Source organism: Calonectris borealis, chromosome 1 (genome assembly GCF_964195595.1).
Source record: "Calonectris borealis chromosome 1, bCalBor7.hap1.2, whole genome shotgun sequence".
In the NCBI taxonomy this organism is placed as follows: Eukaryota; Metazoa; Chordata; class Aves; order Procellariiformes; family Procellariidae; genus Calonectris; species Calonectris borealis.
The window spans coordinates 87,890,556-87,914,287 of record NC_134312.1 but is presented as its reverse complement, the minus strand read 5'-3'; the positions used below and the strand labels follow the sequence as shown (position 1 = coordinate 87,914,287).

The 23,732-nt window shown below is 41.6% G+C and overlaps 1 protein-coding gene across 7 annotated transcripts in view; it reads right to left on the bottom strand.

Annotated features, from left to right (window-relative positions):
• Positions 1-12,457: 12,457 nt before the first annotated feature.
• Positions 12,458-23,732, bottom strand: part of MAN1A2 (mannosidase alpha class 1A member 2) — a 151,071-nt gene continuing 139,796 nt past the window's right edge. For 3 of the 7 annotated variants that reach the window (XM_075165734.1, XM_075165780.1, XM_075165771.1), the window contains 2 exons: positions 20,043-20,158; positions 12,458-16,103 (listed from right to left, as the gene is read on the bottom strand). In XM_075165734.1, the coding sequence (XP_075021835.1) occupies positions 15,971-16,103; positions 20,043-20,158 (249 nt within the window). In that variant the 3' untranslated portion in view covers positions 12,458-15,970. Of the gene's footprint in view, positions 16,104-20,042; positions 20,159-20,182; positions 20,936-23,732 lie in introns of those variants that run through there. The other 4 variants (XR_012676183.1, XR_012676184.1, XM_075165752.1 and 1 more) reach the window with 4 other exon arrangements.

Below are 23,732 nucleotides of genomic sequence, written 5' to 3'. Positions count from 1 at the left end.
TGAAGTTTGATTTACAAGTTGTCATTTTACACTGTGATGTTAAATGAATTAATACAGACTAAATGATAAAAATCACAAAATAAATGTTAACTTTCTCAACTGCGATCTTTAAATTAAAACTGCATTTAAAAAAAAAAAAAAGCTTTGGCTCAATTCATAGGCTTGGTGCAGAATCACAATATGAAACATTACGTATAGCCTTCCTGCTATGTAGGAAACCAGAGTAACAATGGTCTCTTAACCTGAAAAATCTGTCACTTATACATCTAGATATAACAGCTTATAGCTGCTGTAAAGCTAATTTGGGAAATGGGAGTACAGTAGGATGCATTTCAAAAGACATCCTTATTTCACCAGTTTTTGCCGTGATCCCTGTAGTCCCATGTAATGCTCTTCTTCCTCTTTGAAGCTCTCCATTTGCATCTCTATCTAAGTTCAAAAACCACTGGATAACTGGAATTCATGTGTGGCTGTGCCATGGATTTCTTTCTCACACCAATGTTTGTCATTTCTAGAAGTTCCTCATTCACATAACTTCTCACATTTCTTAAATAAAATGTGCCTCTCCAGTGCTAGCAGCAAACACTGAATATTAAGTAGTTGAGGACTAATCTAAGAAAGGGAAAAGAACAGTAACCAAAAATAGAGAAGATCTATTAAGTCTCCAGCTTGGTCCTATAACAGGTGCCACTCAATTTTGTGAGTGTTGATTGGGCAGGTGGGGGGGTTGCTGTCAAATAGCTAGCAGTTCCCAACAGTGAGGTACTCAGTTAACAGATTGGTTTGAACTGGGGAGTTGTGGGGTTAGGCTTTTCTTGTCAAGTTCATCTCCCATATAAAAAAATGTAGAGAACTCTTTTGGCACCAAAAGTATGTCTACAAACCTGGTTTCTCCAAGTACACCTGATATAGATGCATGCACCTCTCCTCTCACAACTGCGGAGTCATAGGAATGGGTGGGAAAGAGGTCTGTAGGGAATGAGAGCTGAAACTTAAACACTGCCCTGCAATAGCACTTACACCGTATAGTGTCTTCCATCAAAAGGCTTAATATGCATTGTAGGAAGACCATTGAGGCAAAGAAAGACTGCTTTTGTTGCTGCCTTAAGATGCAGAAAGCCAGCCTAGAAAGTTAAAAGAAAACAAAATGCATGAGGGCAAAGCAATTTTTGGGTTAGTAATATAATTTTATTCTTGAAGATTTTGCAGATATTACAAACATTTCAGATGCCTTTCTTCTGCATTTTGAGAGATTTGTTTGATCTTGCTTTTACTGTGAAAACCTTTTTTGCACTTCTGCTTGAAGAATGCTAGGACAGTCCAACGGTGCACAGGCTAGCAACGCTTCCACCAAATTTGTTCAGCAGCCCATTTAGTCTTTAATTCATACATCTGCTGGTGCTAACTAGAAGAGCTGACCTTTTTTCCAGGTGGACCATTATGTTCCCATCGCTTTCCGTTGGCGCAGCTTGGTGCAAGCTAGTAGTCATGGCTACTGGTATCTGAAGGTGGTACGCTGGTAAGAAAGCTGTATCCATGGAGCTGTGCAAGCAGTGCTCGATGGCCTTAGAGGTCCAGAATATCTGTGCGCAGTCTCACTCTGTAACTGCATCAGCTTCCAGCACATCATGTTGCAGCTTCACACAGAGCTTCCAGAAAAGGCGTAGAGAGGCGTTTCTTCATCAAGTTCTTTCAGTCCAAAAGAGTCTTTACCATCTAATACAGAATAGCTATAATACATCTGCCTTTGTGAGTCTTCATAGGTATTTCTTGGTTTTTGTAAAAGACAACACAATTAAAGAGTTTTAAGGTGTCAGTACACAGGAGACTTTGCCTAGCTTGTTAACCAGCTATTACACTCCAAACCCAGTGTCTCACCCATATCCCTTCTCAAGGACTTTCTCCTTCAGTAAGGCTCAGCCTGATTTGAAGATCTTTTTTTCAAAGTGATGCTGTAGCACTTTCTCCTCAGATTAATTGCCAAGTGATACTCTTCAGAAAGTCATCCAAGCCTTTTTAAAATTATTGCAATAGTTCTCAAGGCTAAAAGGGACAATAGCACGATCTATTCTTACTGCCTGAATAATGTAGTCCATAGACTTTCAGCCCCTTATGTCCACTGAGCCTAATAACTTGGGCCTGACTGAAACGTGTAATACAGAAAAGCATCCAGACCTCATCCATAGGTGTCAAGGAAAGAAGAATGTATCGCTTTGCTTGGTGATTAAGCCTTTTCACTGTTAAAAATTTATACCTTATTTTTCAGTCTGGATTTGTCAAGGTTCAGTTTCTGGCTTTTGATTTCTTGTTATGCTTTCTCTACTAGAATAAAAAGCTTCTGAGAACTCTGAAATTCCTCCCAGTGAAGGTACTTACATACTCTGTAATCACCACTTTTTTGTAAAAAATTACACCAATGGAGCATCTTCAGTTTCTCACTACATGCTATTTTCTTTTTAAAATATTCTTGCATCTCAAATTTTTCAATGTGGTGATTTCATCACCACCGCTAGATACACATTTTTCTGATAATCCCACATGCAACTTTAGGTATGTAAGCTTTTTAATTAATCTAGACCAAAAGCACACTGGATTCTTACACGTACTTGGGCTTTCTACACACTTTACTTATAAATGCTAATGACATAAGGAACAGTGCATACCCACCGCTATGTTCAAGACAGTCACTCTCATGGCAGGCTTCTTTTGGTCCGTCTTGCAATTGATGTCTCTTGTCTATGCGGCTCTTGAAATAAACTCTGGCACACAGGTATTGCTAGAGCAGCGTGGTCTTTGTGGCCAGCCACAAGGAATACTCAAGACATGAAAACTGTTTGACGCTGAGCACGGCACGGTAGATTTTGCCTGTAGAAGTGGTCGAGGCAGCCGTTTTTCAGTGTTCAAGTTTTCTTGCTTCTAGGGACTTTTCCTCAGCCCTCTTAAATTTACTAGTTACATATTTACAGAGAGAAAGTAGTTACTTCGGCGATGATCTCATTTACCTTGTAAGGGAAATAAGAAAATGTCACAACCGGTGAGCTCTTGCAACATGCGCTGCGATAGATTGCAAATTGACCAGTCCCACTGCAGGACGTAGACCCCAGCTGGGATCTCCTCCAGCCGGCTGTACTGCCAGTGTCTCTGTGCTTGGCCTCAAGAGCTCGGGAAGGGCAGGGAGCGGGCAGATGCGCTGCGTCCTGAAATGCGTGCTGGACAGCCGGGCCCAGGCTGCCGGTGGCAGAGGTGCCTGGGCAAAGCTTCCTGCTGTAGTGGAAAGGCAGCTGGAAAGTGGCCACCGGGCAGATCCCGGTGACATCCCAGTCTAAGGACCAGGGCTGCGTTTTGATCTCGTCACTCTCTCACAGGGGAAGGTGTTTTGGAGAAGGAATGTCACGGGCCGGCCGCTGAGTGGGGTGAGTGCGGTATCAACCTGTCATTTTTCTCGCGTGTCCCCTCCCCGCAGCTTCTGGGCTAGGACGCAGCGGGCAGAGTGAGATCCGAGCCTAGTACTTACTCCTCGGTGGCATGCTTTGCTTGGAAGGGAAGGAGTTTGTGATGACCAGCTATTCGACAGGATTGATGCTTGCTTCACACAATTTAAATCTGCTGGCTCTATTGGTCTGTGCCTCTTACTACCACAAGATGGTATCTTTAGCGATAGTTTCCCCTCACTTGCTCTGTGAAGTCCAATTTAATATTCTGACTGCTGAGTTTCTGTATTTACAAAGCCTGCACTTTTATCACAGGTAACACGGTGCAGGGTTGCTGGTGCGGGCTGCCTGCTACTGGGTATGGTAGATTCAGACAAACAGAGCCAAAGAATATATCATGTCCAGTATTCATGCATGTATTCATCTCACCTCCTCTCCTGCTAACATCCTTGAGCGCTTTGCAAACCCTCTTTCAAGTCAAAATTTCACAACGTTGCTTTAGAGGAATGGCTTGATGCATCTATATCAAGAAAAAGTCTGTGCAAGGTCTCTGGTTCATTCTCTAAAGATTGCTCAAGTGGGAGTGATGCCATGTTTAGCTGCAACAACAGAACAACCAGAGCACAACCTAGATAGCATCTGGAAGACTCTCTCAAATCCAGAGTCCTACTGTCTAGCTTTCCGTTCCTGGAAATTAGTTAATACACTGGACGTCTGCACGGGCCTCTCTGTGCAGACAGATATGTAGTACAGGGTTTAAAAAAAGGCCAGGTGTCTCCCTGCCCTTCTCCCTCCAGCACTCCTGCAGCAAGTGGTGGAAGAACTACAGGTGATGGAGTTAAGGCCAAGTGTATGAATCCCGTTCATTATTTGCTTGAGAGTGGAAAAATAAACCTGTCTGTATAAAGATCAGTGCAAGAACCCAAAAGTAGTTGTGGGGCTCACATTTATATCACTGAACATTTTACTTGGATGCCACGTTATTCAGTATTATGATTTGTACTTGGTTACTGTGAGTTGTCTCACTAAAATCAGGATGTTGCCAATTGTGTGTGTTTGAACCAGAGCAGTCAACAGGAGAAATTGCCCGGTATGTCTGGGGCATGAAGATTCGTGTCTACATCAGATTTAAGTTTAAAAAAAATTTGCTTTCCAAAAAGCAAGTTGCCCTTACTTTAGCATTTGTAGCAGTGCTCAGGGTGAGCTTAATGCAGCAGTGCCAACTCTTGATTATTTCATGATGCTGGAACCTCTGCCAGATTGGGAGATATGCCAAATTTTCTTTTTCTTTGATTTTTAAGGGTGTTTTTCATCATTCTGGAAGAAAAGGGAAGGGGAGAGCTTGGAAATATTAAACTATGAGTGACTCAAAGGCTCAAGATAAAAAAGAAAACAACTGAAGACATGGAAAAAGATCCTCAAACTTATTTGGAAGCGATCTCATAATTCTTGCAGTCTGACTCAGAGTTTTTGAAAAATTGGGGTTGTCAAGCAGGTAAGAACTAAACTAGTTTCTTTTCTCAAAAGGACCCAGTTGACATCCCACGGTGTCCACAGAGGTTACCAGACCCTCCCTGTCAGGCGCGTTTGCTCCCCTGCAGGAAGAAGGCTCCTCACGGTCACAAGTCATGTCGCGTATCACAAACTCGCCACCATCCTTTGTGTTGATTTCCTAACCTGTTGAGGTCAGACGGCTGTGCCCCTTGCACTTGGCTGGGTCTGCTGAAACTTGCTGGCTCCTGAATCAGGGGACTTTGCACATCCTGGCAAGTCAGCTGCATCAGGTGTTACACACACAGAGGTGGGCAAAGGTTGTTCAGCATTTGGGAGACAGACTATGAGTGTCTGTCATTTGAACCTAATGTTCAAATGTCACCATTCTGGAAGTTAGTCTCATACTATTATTGAAACCAAACCATGGCGTTCAAATTTTGGGCTGACTAGCCTGGATATGCCTTGAACACAGAATACAGCAGCGAGCAGAGAGGTGAGCAAGGTGGTACTAGCACCAGAGTACAGCCAGCCACATCAGTGCCCTCTACCTGACAGCTCAAGCTGGAAGAGAAACTTCTACTGCAGGGGTAAAATATGGACGTAGGCAGAGCATCTTTCTGTGCCGGTAACAAGCATCTGGCACTGAACATAACCTGTTCAGAGGGAACATCTCCAGGGCTACGCACTCTGCTCTGTGAAGGAGTTGATGTGTTTTCCCCAAAGACTTCTGCTCTATTAAGAAATAGTGTGAGCAACTGGAGGAAATCAGAGGCAGTATATAGAAAGGTTTACTTAAGACTACACACCTGGAAAAGCAGAATTCCCATGAAGCTCAAACCATTTAAGGAGTTGGATAAATTTACATTAGTTGTCTTGGCCCAACTGATAACAGGGTAGCGCTTGTGTATTATTATAAGCTAATAAAAAATCAATGTAACGATGTCTCCTGGATGTGGCAGTAAATTTTTCCTATTGTCACTGAACTCATCAAAGTCTGCTTCACAGGAAAGCAATTAATCCCACAAGTTGATGACTGGTGGGTATTCAAAGATTTTGGGGATTCTTTTCCTGGGGGAAATTTCCAGTTCAGCTAAGAAATACGTAATGAGAACCTGAAAACCTAACCTTGCTGTGATACAAGTAGGAATAGGTGTCTGAATTTACAGGAGCGTGGCATAAGCTTTTAGCAGGCTATAGTATTAGTTTGATATAAATGGTTGCCAAAGTAACACTGGTTCTAAGATTTGAGCATACTTACAGCAATAAGGTATGGATTCTCTGAAATTATTTGCCGCCTAAAGTGTACAAAATGCATAACTATGTATCAGTGCAGATCTAAGAATACACTTGCAAAAATGCCAGAGAACCATCAAGGAAATCCTTTGATGTAAACATTAATTAGAGTAGAAATAACCCACAGACATGAAGCACCTCAAGTAATAATGGGATACGTACCCACAAAAAGGACATGATGAGCTTATGACAGGAATCTGCATATACAAATATGGGCAGAACAGAATATAAGTGCATGGAACAGACAGTATCTTCACAGATTATCTCTCTGAGGGTACTGATGATCTTCACTTATTTTGCTGTGTAAGAATCATTGCACAAAGGACTTTATTTGTGGACTGTACCACTCTCTTCTATTTTAGTATCATATTCCTTGATCCTTGTTTCTTGTTCAGTAACAAATCTTTAGATAAAAGAGATTGGTGTCCTATGTTGATAGCAATGTGTTTCAACACATTGCGATCTGTTTCTGATTCAGCCACAGCAAATGCAGTGGTGATCCAATTACTCCCATCCATGTAGATAAGAAAGGCTTTTTTTCTAATCCAATGGCATTTTACACTTGCCCTGCACTAGAAACAGATAGCAGCACAAAGGAAAGGACTTTTGTAAATTCAGCCCTAGATACAGAGATCCCATAGGAGCTCTGGAATATAGGACAGGAAGGGACCTCCTATATCCTTGATTCAGGTATCTGAAATTGCAGGCAAGCACACATCGTCCTTTCCTTCAGCAGACCAACATGTTTTCTACTTCTAGGACCTCATTGTCAGAAATTATTCAGATATTGCAAGTATCAATTTGTGTGGGTTTTTTTGCCAGGTTTGTCCTCCAGGAAAAACAGCTTTTTTCTCTCCCAGGATGACCAACCACTTGATGTGTTGTGGACAGCAGTTACCCCTCTGTCAGTCTTTCATTTGGCCAGGCTAAACTCTCCTTCTCACCTCTCTTGACACAAACTCTCCTTCTCACCTCTCTTGACACAAACTCTCCATTCCCTGGTAAGCCCAAATACTCCTGTCCTGCACCTGTTCCACTGAGACAAGCCCTCCTAAATATGGGTGATCAGCACCATACACCGTATCTCAGATGTGTTCATCCTGCTTTGCACAACACTGATACTTTTTTAGCTTCATCAGAAATACCCTTTGGATGCATGCATGCTTTACCAGCACCATGAGGCTCTTTGGCAGAGCTTGTCCTGCACATGAACAGTTTCTATTGATTCAGTAAGTGACTGGACTAATTCCTAAGATCACCGCGCCTGCCCCCTGTATGTCAAGGGCTATTAAATATAAAGATACCACCTATGGCTCATTAAGCTGCAGATCATCTCAGGGTACATTTGTGAAGTATCGATACATACGTATTTTTCTATTCTTCTGTGGGAATCTGCTCTTGGTCAGAATTGAGCCAAGGTGCTAAGTTAGACAGACCTTAGTTCTGACTCAGCACAGCCATTCTTTTGTTCTCACTTGCTTTTTTTCACCTTGCATTGGTGATCTGTGTCATCATGGCTGACTATACATTCAGGTCTTTCTCAATATTAATGATTTCAGACTGACAACATCCCAGATTATAGTGAAAGGTTTTATTCCTAGTCCCTGGAGCAACAAGTTTGCCTTTTGACTTTTTGAATTTCTTTTGCCTTCTGCTGTTCCAGGCCTCAAGATTATCTGATCCTTCATTCTTTTTATTGACAATTCTTACTAACTTTCTTTTGCTGCAAACAAATTCTTCTTGCCATTACACAAGATTTGTCCTAGTACCAGGATTTAGTGGCATTCACTAAAACACCTAGAAGTTTCCTTCTCCGTTTTATACTGGATAACTCCTTTATCCAGTTCCTTATCCACTGTGCAGCTCTTGTGTTCAACTTCGTATTTTCATGACAAATTAATCAAGATGCAGTATTGCATATATTACTAAAGTTCAGTTACATGAGATATACCATACATCCTTCATCTGGAGAATGATTTATCTCATAAAAAGTAGCATCTGGTTACCCTGAAAACTTTTGTCTTTGGTATCCCAAGTAATTCTGCATCTTCAGTGACTCTTTTCTTCAAAATACATTGTGTGGCCTCACAGATTGTTCAAGTTAAGCCAGAAGCTCTGTAGAGGGATTCACAGGAATGCAGGGCACAATCCAGATACCAGTCATGGATGGGTCTACCTGTCCATATGAGTAAATCCACATGAGAAGTCTTCCTGCACTTCGCCTCCTGGAACCCGCGCACAGGCCTCTGCCGCAGGTGATGTGGCAGACTTCTGGCATCCACTTGTATTCTTTGGGGCTTCCTCCACAGATTTGCTTGCTGAAGCTTCAGCATGGATTGGTGAACAGATGGGTACTGTCGTGGTGTAACCCCAGCCGGCAACTGAGCATCACCCAGCCGCTCGCTCACTCCCCCCCAGGTGGGATGGGGGAGAGAATCGGAATGGTGAAAGTGAGAAAACTCGTGGGTTGAAATAGAGACAGTTTAATAGGGAAAGCAAAAGCTGCGCAGCAAAGCAAACCAAGGAATTCATTCGCTACTTCCCATCGGCAGGCAGGTGCTCAGCCACCTCCAGGAAAGCAGGGCTCCACCACGCGTAACGGTTACTTGGGAAGACAAACGCCATCACTCCGAGCGTCCCCCCTTCCTTCTTCTTCCCCCAGCTTTATATGCTGAGCATGACGTCATACGGTATGGAATATCCCTTTGGTCAGTTGGGGTCAGCTGTCCCGGCTGTGTCCCCTCCCAACTTCTTGTGCACCCCCAGCCTCCTCGCTGGTGGGGTGGGGTGAGAAGCAGAAAAGGCCTTGACTCTGTGTAAGCACTGCTCAGCAATAACGAACACATCCCTGTGTTATCCACACTGTTTCCAGCACAAATCCAAAATGTAGCCCCATACTAGTTACTACAAAGAAAATTAACACTACCCCAGCCAAAACCAGCACAGTACACAGACATACGCAGCACCAGCTTGTGGAAGAAATAACTTAGGGACATTCTTCCTTTCTGTAGCTGTCTGAGTAATGCAGTTCACATGGGACTTCTATGTGATCCCATACCAACACATGATGCTATTTTCTCAGTCATGCTCATCCTTTCTGGTTTATATGGTAACAGAGAGACATCGTACCTGTTGCCTACAACTACTTGTACAATGGAAACCATACAAGAAAGAAAACAGTGAAACTGCTGGTACACATGGACACACAGTGCTTTTTTTCTTCCTCCCCAAATCCTTCCCTGAATTTTTACCCGCAAGCAGCTTGGCTATATGAGTGACTGCTCTTCTCAAACCTTTTCACATGGGAGTTTGCTCAGCCTGAAATACTGTTGTCAAAATGACTCTTGCTCTTCACATTAAAAAAAAAAACACACCACCACCAACCTTCACACATCCCACATGTGAACCAGCACAAATAGAGTAACGTTTCCTTTCCAAAGCCCACAGAATGCCTATGTCTTTGCACTGAGACAAGCCAACTCCCAGAACTACAAGATAAAGGCTAAAAATAACCCATTAAGGATTAATTTCAGGATTTTTAAATACAGCTAATTAATATGCATAAGAAAAGCACATGGTGTCCAGGAACGAGCACACACAATTACACAGTCTGCAAGGGAAGGGGGGGGGAGGGTGACATGCAGGCAGAGAGCCAAAGTTGAAACAAAAGAGGATATTCGCTATATATCCTCGGATAGAGGACGTGCAAAGAAAGTGTGTTTCAGAAGAGGTAGAAGTAGAGGGGTGAAACACGTCACTATTGAAGAGGCAGAGACAATGCAATGCAACCACAAAGGACAGGATCCCATTGGAAGAGCAGCGAGGACAGTAACAAAGCCTTCAGTATTGGCCAAAATGTTACACACAAGGATAGAGAGCTTGATAGTACTAGAGCAGGAGGCAAGGTTTTGTGCCTTAGGGCTCAGTGGCTGAGACGGTGCGACATGGACAGAGGTAGCAAACACGCTTTGATGCAAGAAGTGAATTTGATGCAGCCACCAGCGAGGTGGCTGAAGGGCTGAGCCCACCACAGGAAGATCAATGGATGCGAAAGACACGGCGTTGGTAGTGGCACTGCGGTAGGAAGCTGGCTGCGTCATGAACATGCAGCGCCTGCGTGGAAAGCTAGGGAGCAACAGCTGAATGCATAACTGGGTCTCAGGATGGATGGCACACCAGGGCAGCAGGTGTCTACTTGGTGTTGCACTGAGTTATGGCACTTTGGAAGCAATTTTCTCTTATGAAGTAATACTGAAGGAGGTCATTGCGTCCTGAGGCAGAAGCACCCTGGGAAGGTTGGGCATTGGATATAAAGCACTAAAATGGCACGCACAGGATGGCAGCCACGGCACGCCATGAAAACAAGGTACCATGTATGAGCAATATGGGTGATGTCAGACACTAAGGATTATCTACAGTTAATGTGAATCAGAAAGCAAATCGGGTACAGCAAAACAGAGAGCTCTAGCAGCAGTTCCAGTGAATTTAAAGGTGCAGGGGGAAAACAGGCTCACTCGAAGCAATTTCCTCATACCGATTTCTCTGTGAACAACATTTAAACAATTGCACACTTCTTCCTTTTCACAGAGGGAAAAGGAATGGATGGATAGACTTAATTGCCCAATTAACTGGCTATTTTGTATCAAGAAAAGCTGGGGTTTTAACCTGGTGTCTTAAGAAAATTAAGTTTATTTAGTAGCTCTGCTTGCCTGCCTGCCCCCTTTACCATGATCACTAAGAATGTTTGAACTTTTTTGCCACTTTCACACAAATTTAATAAAAGGGTAGAAATCTCAAAATTTTGTGGGATTTAGTGGCTTTCACAATGGCACACAGAAACAGCCTCAAACTGTTGTACATTTAACTACACCTTAAGAAAAATTTGAGCACTACAGCGACCTGTTAAAAGCAAGCAAGGGGTACAGGGGTTTAATTTTGCAATAGGGGGTCTTGATACATGATTAAGTTGACAAAGTCCCTAGTAGAGCTGCAGGGGAAAGAAAAGCTGCAGCACCACCAAGCCTATGAAATAGGATCAGCTTCATAGTTCAATGCTACAGGAGGTTGCTATTGGAGGCAAAGGACACAAACCACACCTTTTTCACTTAAAGACATTCTTTATTCAATCTTTTTTATATACAATATTATTTTTAATCTGTAAAAAGTACATATGCAGGATTCCAGGTCAGAGGCAGAAGGTTTCCACATCAGAAGATAGACTTTTGCCCTTTTATTATTTTGGAGGAAAAATAACCTGTCAGTTTTAGACAAAGCAAGAATAAAGGCAGAATGCAAATCCAACTTCCACCAAGCGATTAGTATTAAAGGCAACAATTCACGGTAACAAGTCGGGCTGTCTCCTTCGACTTCGGTGGTTTCCAACTCTTCTGAGCAATTACAGAGTAGTTTTTTAGAAGGGGCTGACAGCCGAAGCAGCTAGTGCTTATCTCCCTGCTACAGTTGTATGCACATAACTTGCAAAAGAGCTCGGGTTTCCTCTTTGTATGGCAACTCAAACTCTTGAGTCAGAAGACTGCTTCTCACAATTCAAGGAGTGAAAGAGGGATGTCTTATCAGGGTGAACAGATTCCCGAAGTACAGTGTGGATCAAGAGCTTGCTTTCATTTTTCTCTGGTAACAAGAAGCCTGTTTCTTAATTGTCCCCTTAAAAACACGGACTAGACTTATTAATGTACATAACAGGCTGAATTTGCTAAAAGCCTGTTACTACTGCCCTGAGATGTAAACTGCCTCACCATTTTCTGTGGATGCCAGATTACATTGTTGATGCTTTCAATGTTAATGCTGTTAACCGCTTCTCCATTCAAACTAGGGAGAGTCACATTATGAAGGTTTGTAATATCATTTCCTGAGGGATAGAAGAGGGGATCATAAAAGACAGCCCGGCAGGGCTTTGCTTAGCTGTAAGTCAGCAGAGGGTAGACCTTTAACCTTAAAGGATGGTATTACAGGGAGTGTGCAATTATTTTCACTTTTCAGAACCTGGATACTCAACATTCAAATCTTGTAAAATACTGGGTGAGAATATGTTAGTGATTGGGAGGTAGAAGACAATGACCCACAAATTTGCAGTAGGGAGCTAAAGGAGCCTCAGAGGTGTGACTGGCACAGGGAACGACCTCCTTTTCCCTTTGCTCCAGCGTACTTGGTATTTGCCATACTTTTCTTAAGCATTCAGTTTTAAGGACCATATTGTGCAGCAAAATGAACACCCAGAATATCATTCAAGGGGTTTGTTTTTATTTAGAGGACAAAGCTAAGAAGTTGATTTCTTGACTGCAGGACACGCACAGCTCCAGGGTGGTCAATGGAAGCTGCAGAAATCTGGCTTCTCTGAAAAGTCAAGCTGTAAGTGTTAGAAAAAAATGTACTGCTAGCAGATCCTGACCAACAGGCAAGCTTGAGGCTTGGATTAGGAAAAGAACTGAACATTCTTGTTTTGACTGCATGCAAACAGGAAATAGACAATTCTGGGATTTCCAGGCTCTTGCCCAAATCCAGTGTGCCAAAAACATACATGATTTTCTGTTCTTTATTTCATCCTGTAAGAGGAGAGGGTATTGCAGAAATTGCTAATATGGGACAGCTACCTAAAGAAAACGAGGATTGTTTTGTTAGAGAATACAGTGCAAGACTCAGAAACAACTAGGACTAAAAAGTCATTTTGTGCTTAAATTTACACTCTATCTTCATGAAAGTATGTAAGACAGCAGCAACAGAATGAAAATGGCAATATTCTACTGTACCTTATGTACCCAGAGGGAAAACAGTCTGAACTTTGGGTTGCACATAACGCCATTCCGCAGATCAGAACCTACTTCTCTGTGAAGGACTCGGAACGAGGGCACATCACTTCAGTCAGAAGTTTCAATATCCGTGGTGCTTGGTTATTATGCACCCACCTTGCTCAGAACCCATTACCTCCAAACTCAGCTTGCTCTAGGAAATCTCAGGATGGAGAGATTCATGAATGACACAGCAATTAGTCCATAAAATGCATTATTTTTGTTAGACTATGCACATCAGTAGCTTCTGGAGGAAAAGGATAGTTTGTATTTTAAAGAGTGATAGAGTAGAAACTGACAGCCGTTGGGGTAACTGGAAAACGAGAAACAAGTGTCCTTTATTTGGTACCTGCTGCTTGTCTACACAAAGAAGAAATAGCAGTACTGTACATCTGCTTTGAGAAAAATACCATCCCATAACGTGAAATGGCTTAGGTCCTCAATTCAAGCATTCTTGTGGCAGTGAGTTAACCCATTGGGATTCATGGAGGAATTAATTTGAAGGGTCGCTTTTTAATTCACAAGAGGGGGGTGGAAGAGCAGCAAACAATGATAAGAAGTTTGCCGTTTCTGGGACTCTAGAATTCTGTCCTTGACCTTTCTCTGAACAGACTGGCAGCCATTCTACATCTGCATTTATCAGGAGGTGTATGGGGATGGGTGTATGGGGTGGAAAGTGCCTTTTTCTTTTTTTTTTTTTTAAACAGAAAAGTTTGCTTTTCCTCTTTCTCCTTTGTACCCAGAGAGATTTAGGACAACAAGGCAATCGAGGGCAGTTTTAAACCAATAATAGTTCTCATGGGATGGAAAAAACTCTATTTGAAAACACAACATATCTGAACTTTGGAAAATGTCTAGCTCTTCAGTAAGTCACTGAATACTAATTAGAAAAATAAATTAATGTGGGACCAGTAAGAAGAGTCCATTTGTTAAGCTACTTCTAATTTTAAATAAACAATTACTTGAATCAGTATTATTTACTATATCAATTACTTTATCAGTTCTCAAATTATTTTTAAGATACTGATGCAAATTACAGTAACTAAGTAACTGGTATTAAGGTAAAAACGTTGAGATTGGAGTTTTTTCCAAGATCTATGTCTTCCTCCTCTTAAACTAAAGTAACTGTCTGGAAAAAAACAACTGATAGCATTTTTTCGTAGATCATGTGATGATTTCTGTGTCTAAGTTAGTGTCAAAGACGAGTGAAGAAAAATTTTATGGGGGAAATTCTACTATAATGTACAGTCAGATATATTATAATATGATAGAGAGAAAAGCTTTTATATATAAAACTTCATATATAAACATTTTTTGAGGGAGAGAAATAGCACTCACTCCCTTTAGATTTGGTGCTGTACTGCTGTAGTTCCTGAAGAGTTCTTCCACTCACTGTAGTATGAAAACACAATGAAGATTTTTTAAAGACTCAACCTCTCCACTAATTAGGAGGGAAAGGAGCACCTCACAGCTCTTTTTCAGCAAAGGGGCCAGTCACATAGCAAAAGGATTTGAGAGCTATAAAGCTAAAAAGAATAATTTGAGTTGTAAGGATTCTAGAACAACGGTAAAAAAAAAGAGATTGAGATATACTTGAAAAGACAAAACTTCTTTTAGCAAATAAGTGAAGACTGAAGCAGACTCCATTTAAGTAATACTGTCCAGCACAGCCTAGGAGTACTTGGAAAAAAATCCATGCAGGTAACAGCATCTTATTTCTCATAAACTAATGGAAGAAGAGACTCTTCAGTTTCTTTTTCCACTCATATGTAAGAGATGTTATGTTGTTTCCAAAGAAGATCATGTTGGCTTTGTACTGGAGCACTGAGAAGAAAAGGAGTTTTGTAAACTAAATCAAAGGCAGTTTTGGGCTTCTGTCATACACATACCTGCAAAGAAGGTTCCATGAATAGTATCCAAAGAATGAAATTTAACTTTCAGGAAAAATCCCGATTGAAAAAATCGGGAAAAAATATAAAGCAACAAACTCCTGCTGCTTAGCTCAAGGAGAGCATTTTTAAGTGCCATATAATACTGTATCCTGTTATATAAATCATGAGACACTGTTTTTCTCACGTTGTCATCTCTGTTTATTTAGCTAAAAGAACGAGGACTAATAAGAGAATGTTTTTTTCCATGTGACGGGATTTGTGAGGAAGGGAAACTTAGGCTCCTTCCTACCCCTGCGATATCCTCCAGACTCTGTGACTGTAGCTTGCCAAATGAACTAAGCCCACGTTGCTGACAGTGAACTACAAACCAAATGCTTAGTAATTGTTTTTTTGGATGTAAGCATGCAACAGAGATCTTTCAGCATTCTTTTGAAAAGGGAAAATGAGGAGGCAATAGTTTTTATAGTTTAGAGTTTAGTTTTAACAGCTTAGAGGCCCTGAGAATGGCTGCCAGTCTGGACAAACAGATGCTCCTTAGAAAATTCAGACAGGTACAGAAAAAAATTCAAATCCTGATGCTGCTGGTGCAGTGATGTTGCTTTTTGTTGTTGCTTTGTTCATGCCATCATCAAACACAAAAAAAAAAAAACACCTAGGTATTTGGAACCCACCCGATCTGAAGAGGTGACTGGTGTGTTGTTCCTTGCAACAGCCAACAGCAGCAGCAGCAAGTTCCTCTCCCTGGACGGGAAAGCCTCTTCTTCCTTATGCTGCTGCATTTATATTAAACAGTAGATTCCATGTCTTGCTAGGGTTCAAAGCGTGTGAAGTCTCTGTCCTGCAATTACCACACTAACGTGTTTTGGTCATGTATAAAACAGAACTTTTAACTTATCTATATGTTGAAGAGCTTCGTTTCTCACGCCAGTACTTGCTTGACTCAGAGGTCTAGTTTTATGAAGTGTCTGTCTCCTCTCCTGCTTAAAGTCTCAAGTGGTCCATGTAAACAAAACAGAGCTGAAAACAGTCTCTCTTCCTCTTCACAGAGCTGTTTTTATCGATATGCAGGATTTCCTGACAGTGTGGTATTGGCTAAATGTAAAACAGGCAGAGGATGAGCTTCTGTGTTAAAAACCCAGTTGTCTAATGGTAGAAGGTCATCATTGGAGAAAAGCAGGTACAAATACCTAGATATCAAGACAGAGAGGAAAAATGGTGGGTATTAAAGCAGAGCAACAGACAGGCAGGGGCAACACAGCAGCTTCAGGCCCCACCAGTCAGCAGCTAAAGTTATAAACAAGTTACTTGCTTTCAATCTTTGTATAGCAACCACACAACCTTCCCTGTTATAATGATCTGAAGAGTTATTTTTATCATGATCAAGCCCTTCAATGAAAAGTTGTTATAAAGACAGCATTTTAATCTTTCCAAGTAACTTTCGTTTTTCAAGACTCCTTTCAAAGACTTGCAATGTAAAACAAACTTCAAGACACCAAGCACAAGGATTTGGGGACAGGGGAGCAGAGAAGCTGGCAAAAAATTCTTCTTAATGGAGTAAACCCACTTGGAAATGACTAATCCTCTTTAATCCAAATCAAAGATTTCGAGGAAGCACAAGAGAAGCCACTAAGCCATGCCAGATATCTGACTTATCATCACCGTGCTGGAAGCTGGTTCAGCTTCTGGTGGGAGGAAATGGGCCAATATATTGTGCAGAGGGGATTCATAAATGTTGCACATTATAAAGTGATGCAGAGCAAATGAAGTGTGTAACAAAATTAAGGTTTCTGGACATACGTGAAGAAGAGTATTTCTCAGTTCTTTTTTCTTAACACACACTTTTGAACATGGCTGTGCTCTATTTTGTAGGAGATATTGGTGGCAGGGGTTCTTTGTCAAGGCTTCCAAACTCAATTGCTAAAATTCAGAAGGCATTTCCCTTGTTCCAGAAAACCTGACTGTGCAAGTGCAAGCATAACATCACGGGTGTACAGGACCTCTCAGCTCCTGCTACAGCTTGCTTTCCTGACATCCAGAAAATGACAGGTCTTGCAGCACGTGACAAGGAAGGGGTGTCGTTCTCATTAGTGGGCTCTGTCACATCCAGAATGCGCACACACGTTGTTCTGCCTTCGCACTGCTGAGGCTGCTGTTACTTCGCTCTCTCTCAGTCTGACACTGGTAGTGTCTACTATCGACAGTCATGTGTCACTGCCTGATCATTCTCCCATTGCCTTTATTCGCCAGATGTATCCACAGCACAACCCAGTCAGTGAAGCTCTACTTTTTCTTCCCTTCCTCACCAATTAACTGTTTACAGATAAAAATTTCTTGCTGAGATGATTCAGTTTTGTCCCACATGTCTAGTCTCTTTTTCTACATTTTTCATTCGTCTTGAAAGCATCATGCCTTTCCCTTTCTCCTTGCTTCTACCTTGCTTTCTCCCTCTGCAGCTCTCCAAACTCTTTTTCACCACAGCAGCAATGTTTCATCTTACTCAAATTCACCTTCCTCATTTGATTCATGCTTTTCTTTTGAATAACTTAAGCAACCTATTTCTATGTCTTGCTCCTTCCCACTCAACAGCTACCTTCTTGCCACTCAGACTGCCCAAACTCTCATAATTTGCCAGGTATCTTTGAAGAGCCAAAGTATCCGAGCAGCAACAATGCATGTTTGGGAGAGGTATCAATTTTGAATTTGAGGGGAATGAAGATGCAGAAGTTATCATCAATAGCAGAAAAGATCACAGCAGGCATTCTGTAACACACATTTTATGCCCCTCTTCTGAGGGACATCTTGATTTTCCTCATGGCATCACACCCAATACTTCTGTCTTTATTTTCATAGCCATTGGAGCTATCCTGACCTTATGTTCTGTATTTTATCTCAAGGTGATACCAGTTTCTGGTTTGGCTATGCCAATCGCATCAACGTCAAACAACTAATATCCAGCTCTCCAGCAAAACGTTTTGTCCCACAAGCAGGAAATGATCCAAACCAAAAGCCAATAAAAGTTTCCGAGTTCCTTCCTAGAACTGTCTTCTTTTGCAATGCTTGCACTATAGTACTGTATAGTGCTTGCACTATATAGCACATCCAGTTACTGAGTGATGCATCAGTGAATTTTCAGATCTCCTTGTGATTATTTAAGATGCAGACAGGATTCTGGCGATACTTCAAAGGTCAGCCTTGTCACCACAGAAGTCCCTTAGGAGCAGATTTCATTCTCTGATTTGGCTTTTATAGGCAGATCAATCATATAAGATCAGCTCCTGGGGAGGTATTGCTTCTCTGACTGGACCTGTTTGAAACTGCTGCCTCTCTCTTTGGGAATATAGCTTTTAGTCTCCGGAAAATGAACTTGAAGGAGTAAGTGAAATAAAATTAATGAAGACAACAGAGGAGGTACCAGTAGCTGACTTTCTTTTTATAATGATAACATGGGGAAACAAAGTATTGTTACTATGTAGAGGAATTTGGAAAGGAGCCAGCGGAAGGATAGAATAGCCAGACTCTCCCCTTACACCATGAACTCAGAGCCTGTTATTGCCAGTGAAACATCTTGCGGTGCCTGAAGTAGGCACCAGTGCTGCCTCTGAGGACCTGCTTTCTCCCTGCTACATTTTGAGCTCCCAATACACAAAATCAATCTTCACATACATCAGCTACAGCTAAAACCTGAAGATTTTATATTGCTGATACTGTAAACTCTGCTGCTGTACAGAAACCCTGTTTATTCTGCAAAGCCTGCATGCCATGCTAGACTACCAAATGGTCACAACCGTTTTTTCGTCATATCACTGGGTTGTAAAGACAGAAAGGACATCTTAATGAGTCTTTGTTACTGACAGGTTTCTGCAACAACATATGCATCATCCGTTGCATCACACGTTGGCAGAACATGGCATGGATATGTAAGCAGAGGCAACAACTACGTCTCCTAATAGCAGCTCTGGCCTCATTCACACTGCCAGCAGTGGCTTCTGTCTATGGATTTAACCAACTAAAACATTCTCCAAATGGTTATGCAGGAGGAAAAAAAAAAAGGTAGGGAATATAGCCAACTCGGAGACTTTTATTCCAAAAGTAGACAATTCACAGGATTTCAGGGAGGTAACCAATACAGGAATCTTGGTAGATTTCAATGCCAGAACTATATTACCAAATTTGCTGATGTAACTTGAGTATCAAGAAAATTGTCACACATTAGAAGACATTGCTTCATAGGCCAAACCCGAGAGCGATCACAACCGTGTGACAAAAGAGTGCTCTTGATAGCTGGTTTGTGTCAATGATGATGGAGATGGGCAGCCATGACACGCTAGCTCAGTTTTAAAAATGGATCTCTTAATAAAATCCCCGTAACATATTCCTATTTCTATACTAGTTTTTCTTATTGTATGCGTCATCTCCATAAGTTAGAGGTTACGGCATATTCTAGTATAGCATTTTTTGTTATTAATTAAAAAGAAACATGGTGGAAGACCAATGATTTTGAACATATTACTTGAACCAAATATGCAACAGAGTGCATTAGCTTCTGCAGGGTGGACTACAGGTGTCCTCCTGATTTGACTGAACTGAAAATATTTAAGCATGTAAGAGATTATAAAATATGCCTGATATTCTTGCTTACACGAAAAAGCATTCTAGAAAAATATGTTGTGGGATAAATAGAGAAAAATCATCCAAGGGCACAAAGGGCTTTTGTTCCATGCATTTACTGCCTTCCAGTGACACACATAGGAGAAACAGGTTCTACAATATCAGAGCATGGCACATACTTGTGTAAGACATGTCAAGTCAGTGTATCTAAAAAAAAAATGTCTTTTGCAAAGGGAATTTTTTAAAAGGAGATAACCTCTCCTCTGCTGTGATGCCAGAAATCACACAGAAGTCTTAAAAACTAAAGCTCTCTCAGCATAAGCTTCTTGTATGGGAAATTCCGCCTGTATTTTCTTTTGGTAAAATGGGCTGATCTGGGACCCTAAAGCCGGGTAAAAAAGAAAGCCCAAACCATAAACCACCCTGACAAGACAAGAGATTATTTGTTGAGCCACCACATTCTTCTAGAATTTAGATGCTAGCTTTTACAGGAAGACGCAAGAGTGAAGAGAACTTACTTCAAAGTTTCAGCAAGGAAAAAGCTCTGCTGTACGTCATCATATGTAGGAGATGAGGAATAGACATCCTTGACACCAGAAAAGCCACCACTGACTCGACAATACTTGTCAATTGCCTGCAAAGAGGAAGGGAAAAGAAAAGGCGAATTTAATTGTAGAGCAAAATTTGGAAACATTAAAGGATCAGGCTTGATCAACAAAGGAGGTAGCTCTTTCTGTGCTGCATTATTCTGTTGTGAATCTCCTTATCAGAGGATGCTGTGGATGTTAACAGTTGACACTGCCCAAAAAAAAAATAAAAAGGGACTGGACACATACAGAAGTAAAATCTCTCCAGGGCTACTAACACCACCACATTTGGCAAACTGCTAGATGCTTTCCTGGGTATTTACTGTTGACTGATATTGATGAGAGGACATGGACTCAGTAGACTTTTGCTTTGAGCTGGTATGGCTCCTCAGAGGTAACACTGAGTAGAACATCCATCAGTCAATCAACGCAACACATGCTATGAGGTGCAGAGGAAGATGACAAACGTCCCTGAATTTTGCAGCTGGAAGAGTTTGAAGAGTTACAGGAACTCTGTGACTAGTAGCTAGTCATAGGGACTTACTGAAAGTAGGAATAAAATACTGTACTCATCTTTAGGGACTGTTGATTTCATCTTATAAACTCTTCTAGCTGCTGCTTTCTCCCCACATTTCCATCTCCTACATGTGCTCTTCTCTGTTTCCCCTTTATACAGTTGAAACTCAAGTCAGCTTGTGTGCTGGACTGCAGAAGAGCTCTTTATCTTTAAAGCATGAAGTTTAAATCCATAAACATTCCATGCAGAAAGGGGCCAATGGATCCGTGATTCACAAATCACCCAGCTAGTCAGCTCCAACACAGTACTGCAAAAAGCACAATGGAAGAGGAGGAGACTGGAAAGAAAGCGTTAGTAGCTCAGAGCACCTTTCGCCTATGCTTTCATTATTCCGCTCACATGCACGACCTAACAGCACACAAGGATATCAGCCATTAAAACCGGCCCCAAAGAAACGACTCTGAAATGATTCACAGGTTATTTGTACTTCCCCGCTGCTTTGGCAGTGCTTCCTCAGCAGACACCAACTTTTTTAACAGATTCATGCAGGGACAGAAAAGGCACAGTGATGAAGGAAAATGTTTGGCTCAGGATGTCTGTCATTACCAACTACTGAACGTAGCTACCTGTAGTTCAGTAATCTATGATTCAGCCCGTTAGCCTGCATGAAGTTTCTCTCCGCATGGTGCTTTAGGCCCAGATTTTCGTTACTTCTGATTTTTGCTACTTATATTCAACAGAAGCTGAGGGGAGTCAAGGCAGGGGAGCAAATAAGTTTTGAATGATGTCCCTTTTTATGCAGAGAAAACAAATTAAATCAAAATTAACTCTTCAAGGTCCTTACTATAGCCAATACTGGGAAACAAAGGAGAATTTTCCACTGGACACATGCATGAAAAATGCTGACAGATGCCATCACTGAAATCGGGAGGAAATGTGAAAAGGCAAATGAGCAAGGTACCTAGGACAGTAAGTCACAGCACATCAGGTACTACAGCTAACCTCCTCCTAGTACACACTCTTACCCTGTGGAAATGTGAGGTTGTTCGTGGACCAAAGAATAATCCAGACTGTACAAAATTCTTTCAAATTTCTGAAGACCAAGATTTTTAAAGAAGCAAGAGGAGGGACTGGCAAAAGGATGTTACTGGAACGGCTGTGGCTCTAGAGCCTGAGCTTATGCCAAGAAAGGCACAGTCTTTCTTTGCAAAATCTAGTTCTCGCTGTAATTCCTTATGTCAAGTGGAGCTTTCTCCAAGTTCGGATGGAAACGCTCCCTTTTTTATTGGGACTTGAGCCTAAAAGGAGAAAGTGTCTGGATGAATTCTTTTCAGATCTAGTTACTGGTGCAGGCTAGGGCTACATTGAGACTATTCACATGTTGGGATTTGGGTTCACCAGGTTTTCTCTACAATCTGGAGATAAAGGTTTATGTGACACATCTAGCCCAAGAGCATCACACGCATGACAATCTCGTCGTCTGCATGCTCTTGCACACCACAAATGATGCTAGCTATCACATGGCAGCCAAACAACAAAAAAAAAGGAAAAGAAAAAAATTAATTGCTTGGCTGACTTCTGAAGAAATAATGCATATGCTGTTTATGGAACCGTTTGCACGTTCCTCCCCACAAGTCCTACAGCCGCTAGGCAGGTGTTACGTGAATAAACAACAGCCAAAGCACTTTTGCTTTCTAGGCAGGGAATGAAGTGCCTCCTCTTGCCACTATCCCCTTTTCCATAATACTGCAGAACACGGCCTTGTCTCTGCTCTGGAGCGTGGCAAGATAGGGGGGGAAGCTCCAATGGTTACAAACCTGCCAGAATTTCTAGCATGTAGAGTCTGACCTTGCAGGTGTTCCTCTGGTCAACGATTCAGGAATCCTAACACAGCTCGGGCAGGAGAAACTTGCTAGTGATTGTGGCAAAATGAAAAGAAGGAACAAACGGTACCACTGTTAGGACACTGACTCCTTCCTCCTCAAGAATTAAATCCCCAAGTCAGCATAAGAGACAAAACTCATGTATTCTGGAGGCTGTAGGTAATAGATAGCACTGAGATCCTGCTTTGTGCTGCAGCGGTCTCATGCTTGGATAACGAAGTGCAACACTGGTGAAGCTAGCAGGCCTAGAAGCCTGAAGAAAGAAAATGTGTGATTGATATTGATTTTTTTTTTCCTTACAATTACCAAGTAGTCTTGTATCTTCAGAAATTTCTCCTTGGGGAGACACTCTGGCTAGACTGGAGTTCAGGACAGGCAGAGGATTTATCCTAGTTGATCAGAGATCTAGACATTGCAGGCAGTAATGAACTGTAGCAGAAAAATTCCTCTGACAGATTGCTATACAGCTATTCATCCAAATATGGATAAACAAATTGTCCTTGATTCAGAGGTGTACAGAACTTCAGGACGCTGTCTGAAAAGTTTGGTGCTGTCGACAAGCTGCTTAAAAGGCACTTGGAATTTGCAGTGTTCTGCCTTCACACAGATCTCGGAGTACTTGCTGTAGAGGCATCTGATTTGCCACCTGGATGGATACTCTCTCACTCAAGAGCTGACAACCAGTTTCCTTGATAAAATGATGCTAAATTTTTTGCACCCTAGAATACAGGGAGGTCCTAGATGACTGGAAGGGTATCAACGTAATGCTACTATTATGAGGCATTGGCAGGCTGAATAATTTTAACATAGTATACCTGATGTTAGTCCCAAACAATTACAGAAACACACGTAAAAAATATAGAATAGTAAGAGGATAATTGACACCAATATAGAAAACTATCTTGGTCACAAGCTCGATTTCATTCTTGGAGGTCTACAAGTTGACAAATAAAGGTAACTGCAGAAGTGTAATAAACTTAAAAGTTTCTAAAGCAATTGACATAGTACCATAAGACTTTATGATAAGACAAAGCAGCACTATACCATATCAATATCACTATCTTAATTTAAAACTGACTGACAATGCTCTAAAAACGAGCTGGCAATGTAAAATCATCAACAAATAGAGCTGCTTCTCACAGAAACCCATAAGGAGCGGTCTGAAGTTTTATCAATCACTGCTGCTGGCAAAAATGATATAGGTAAATAACAGCAGTCAGT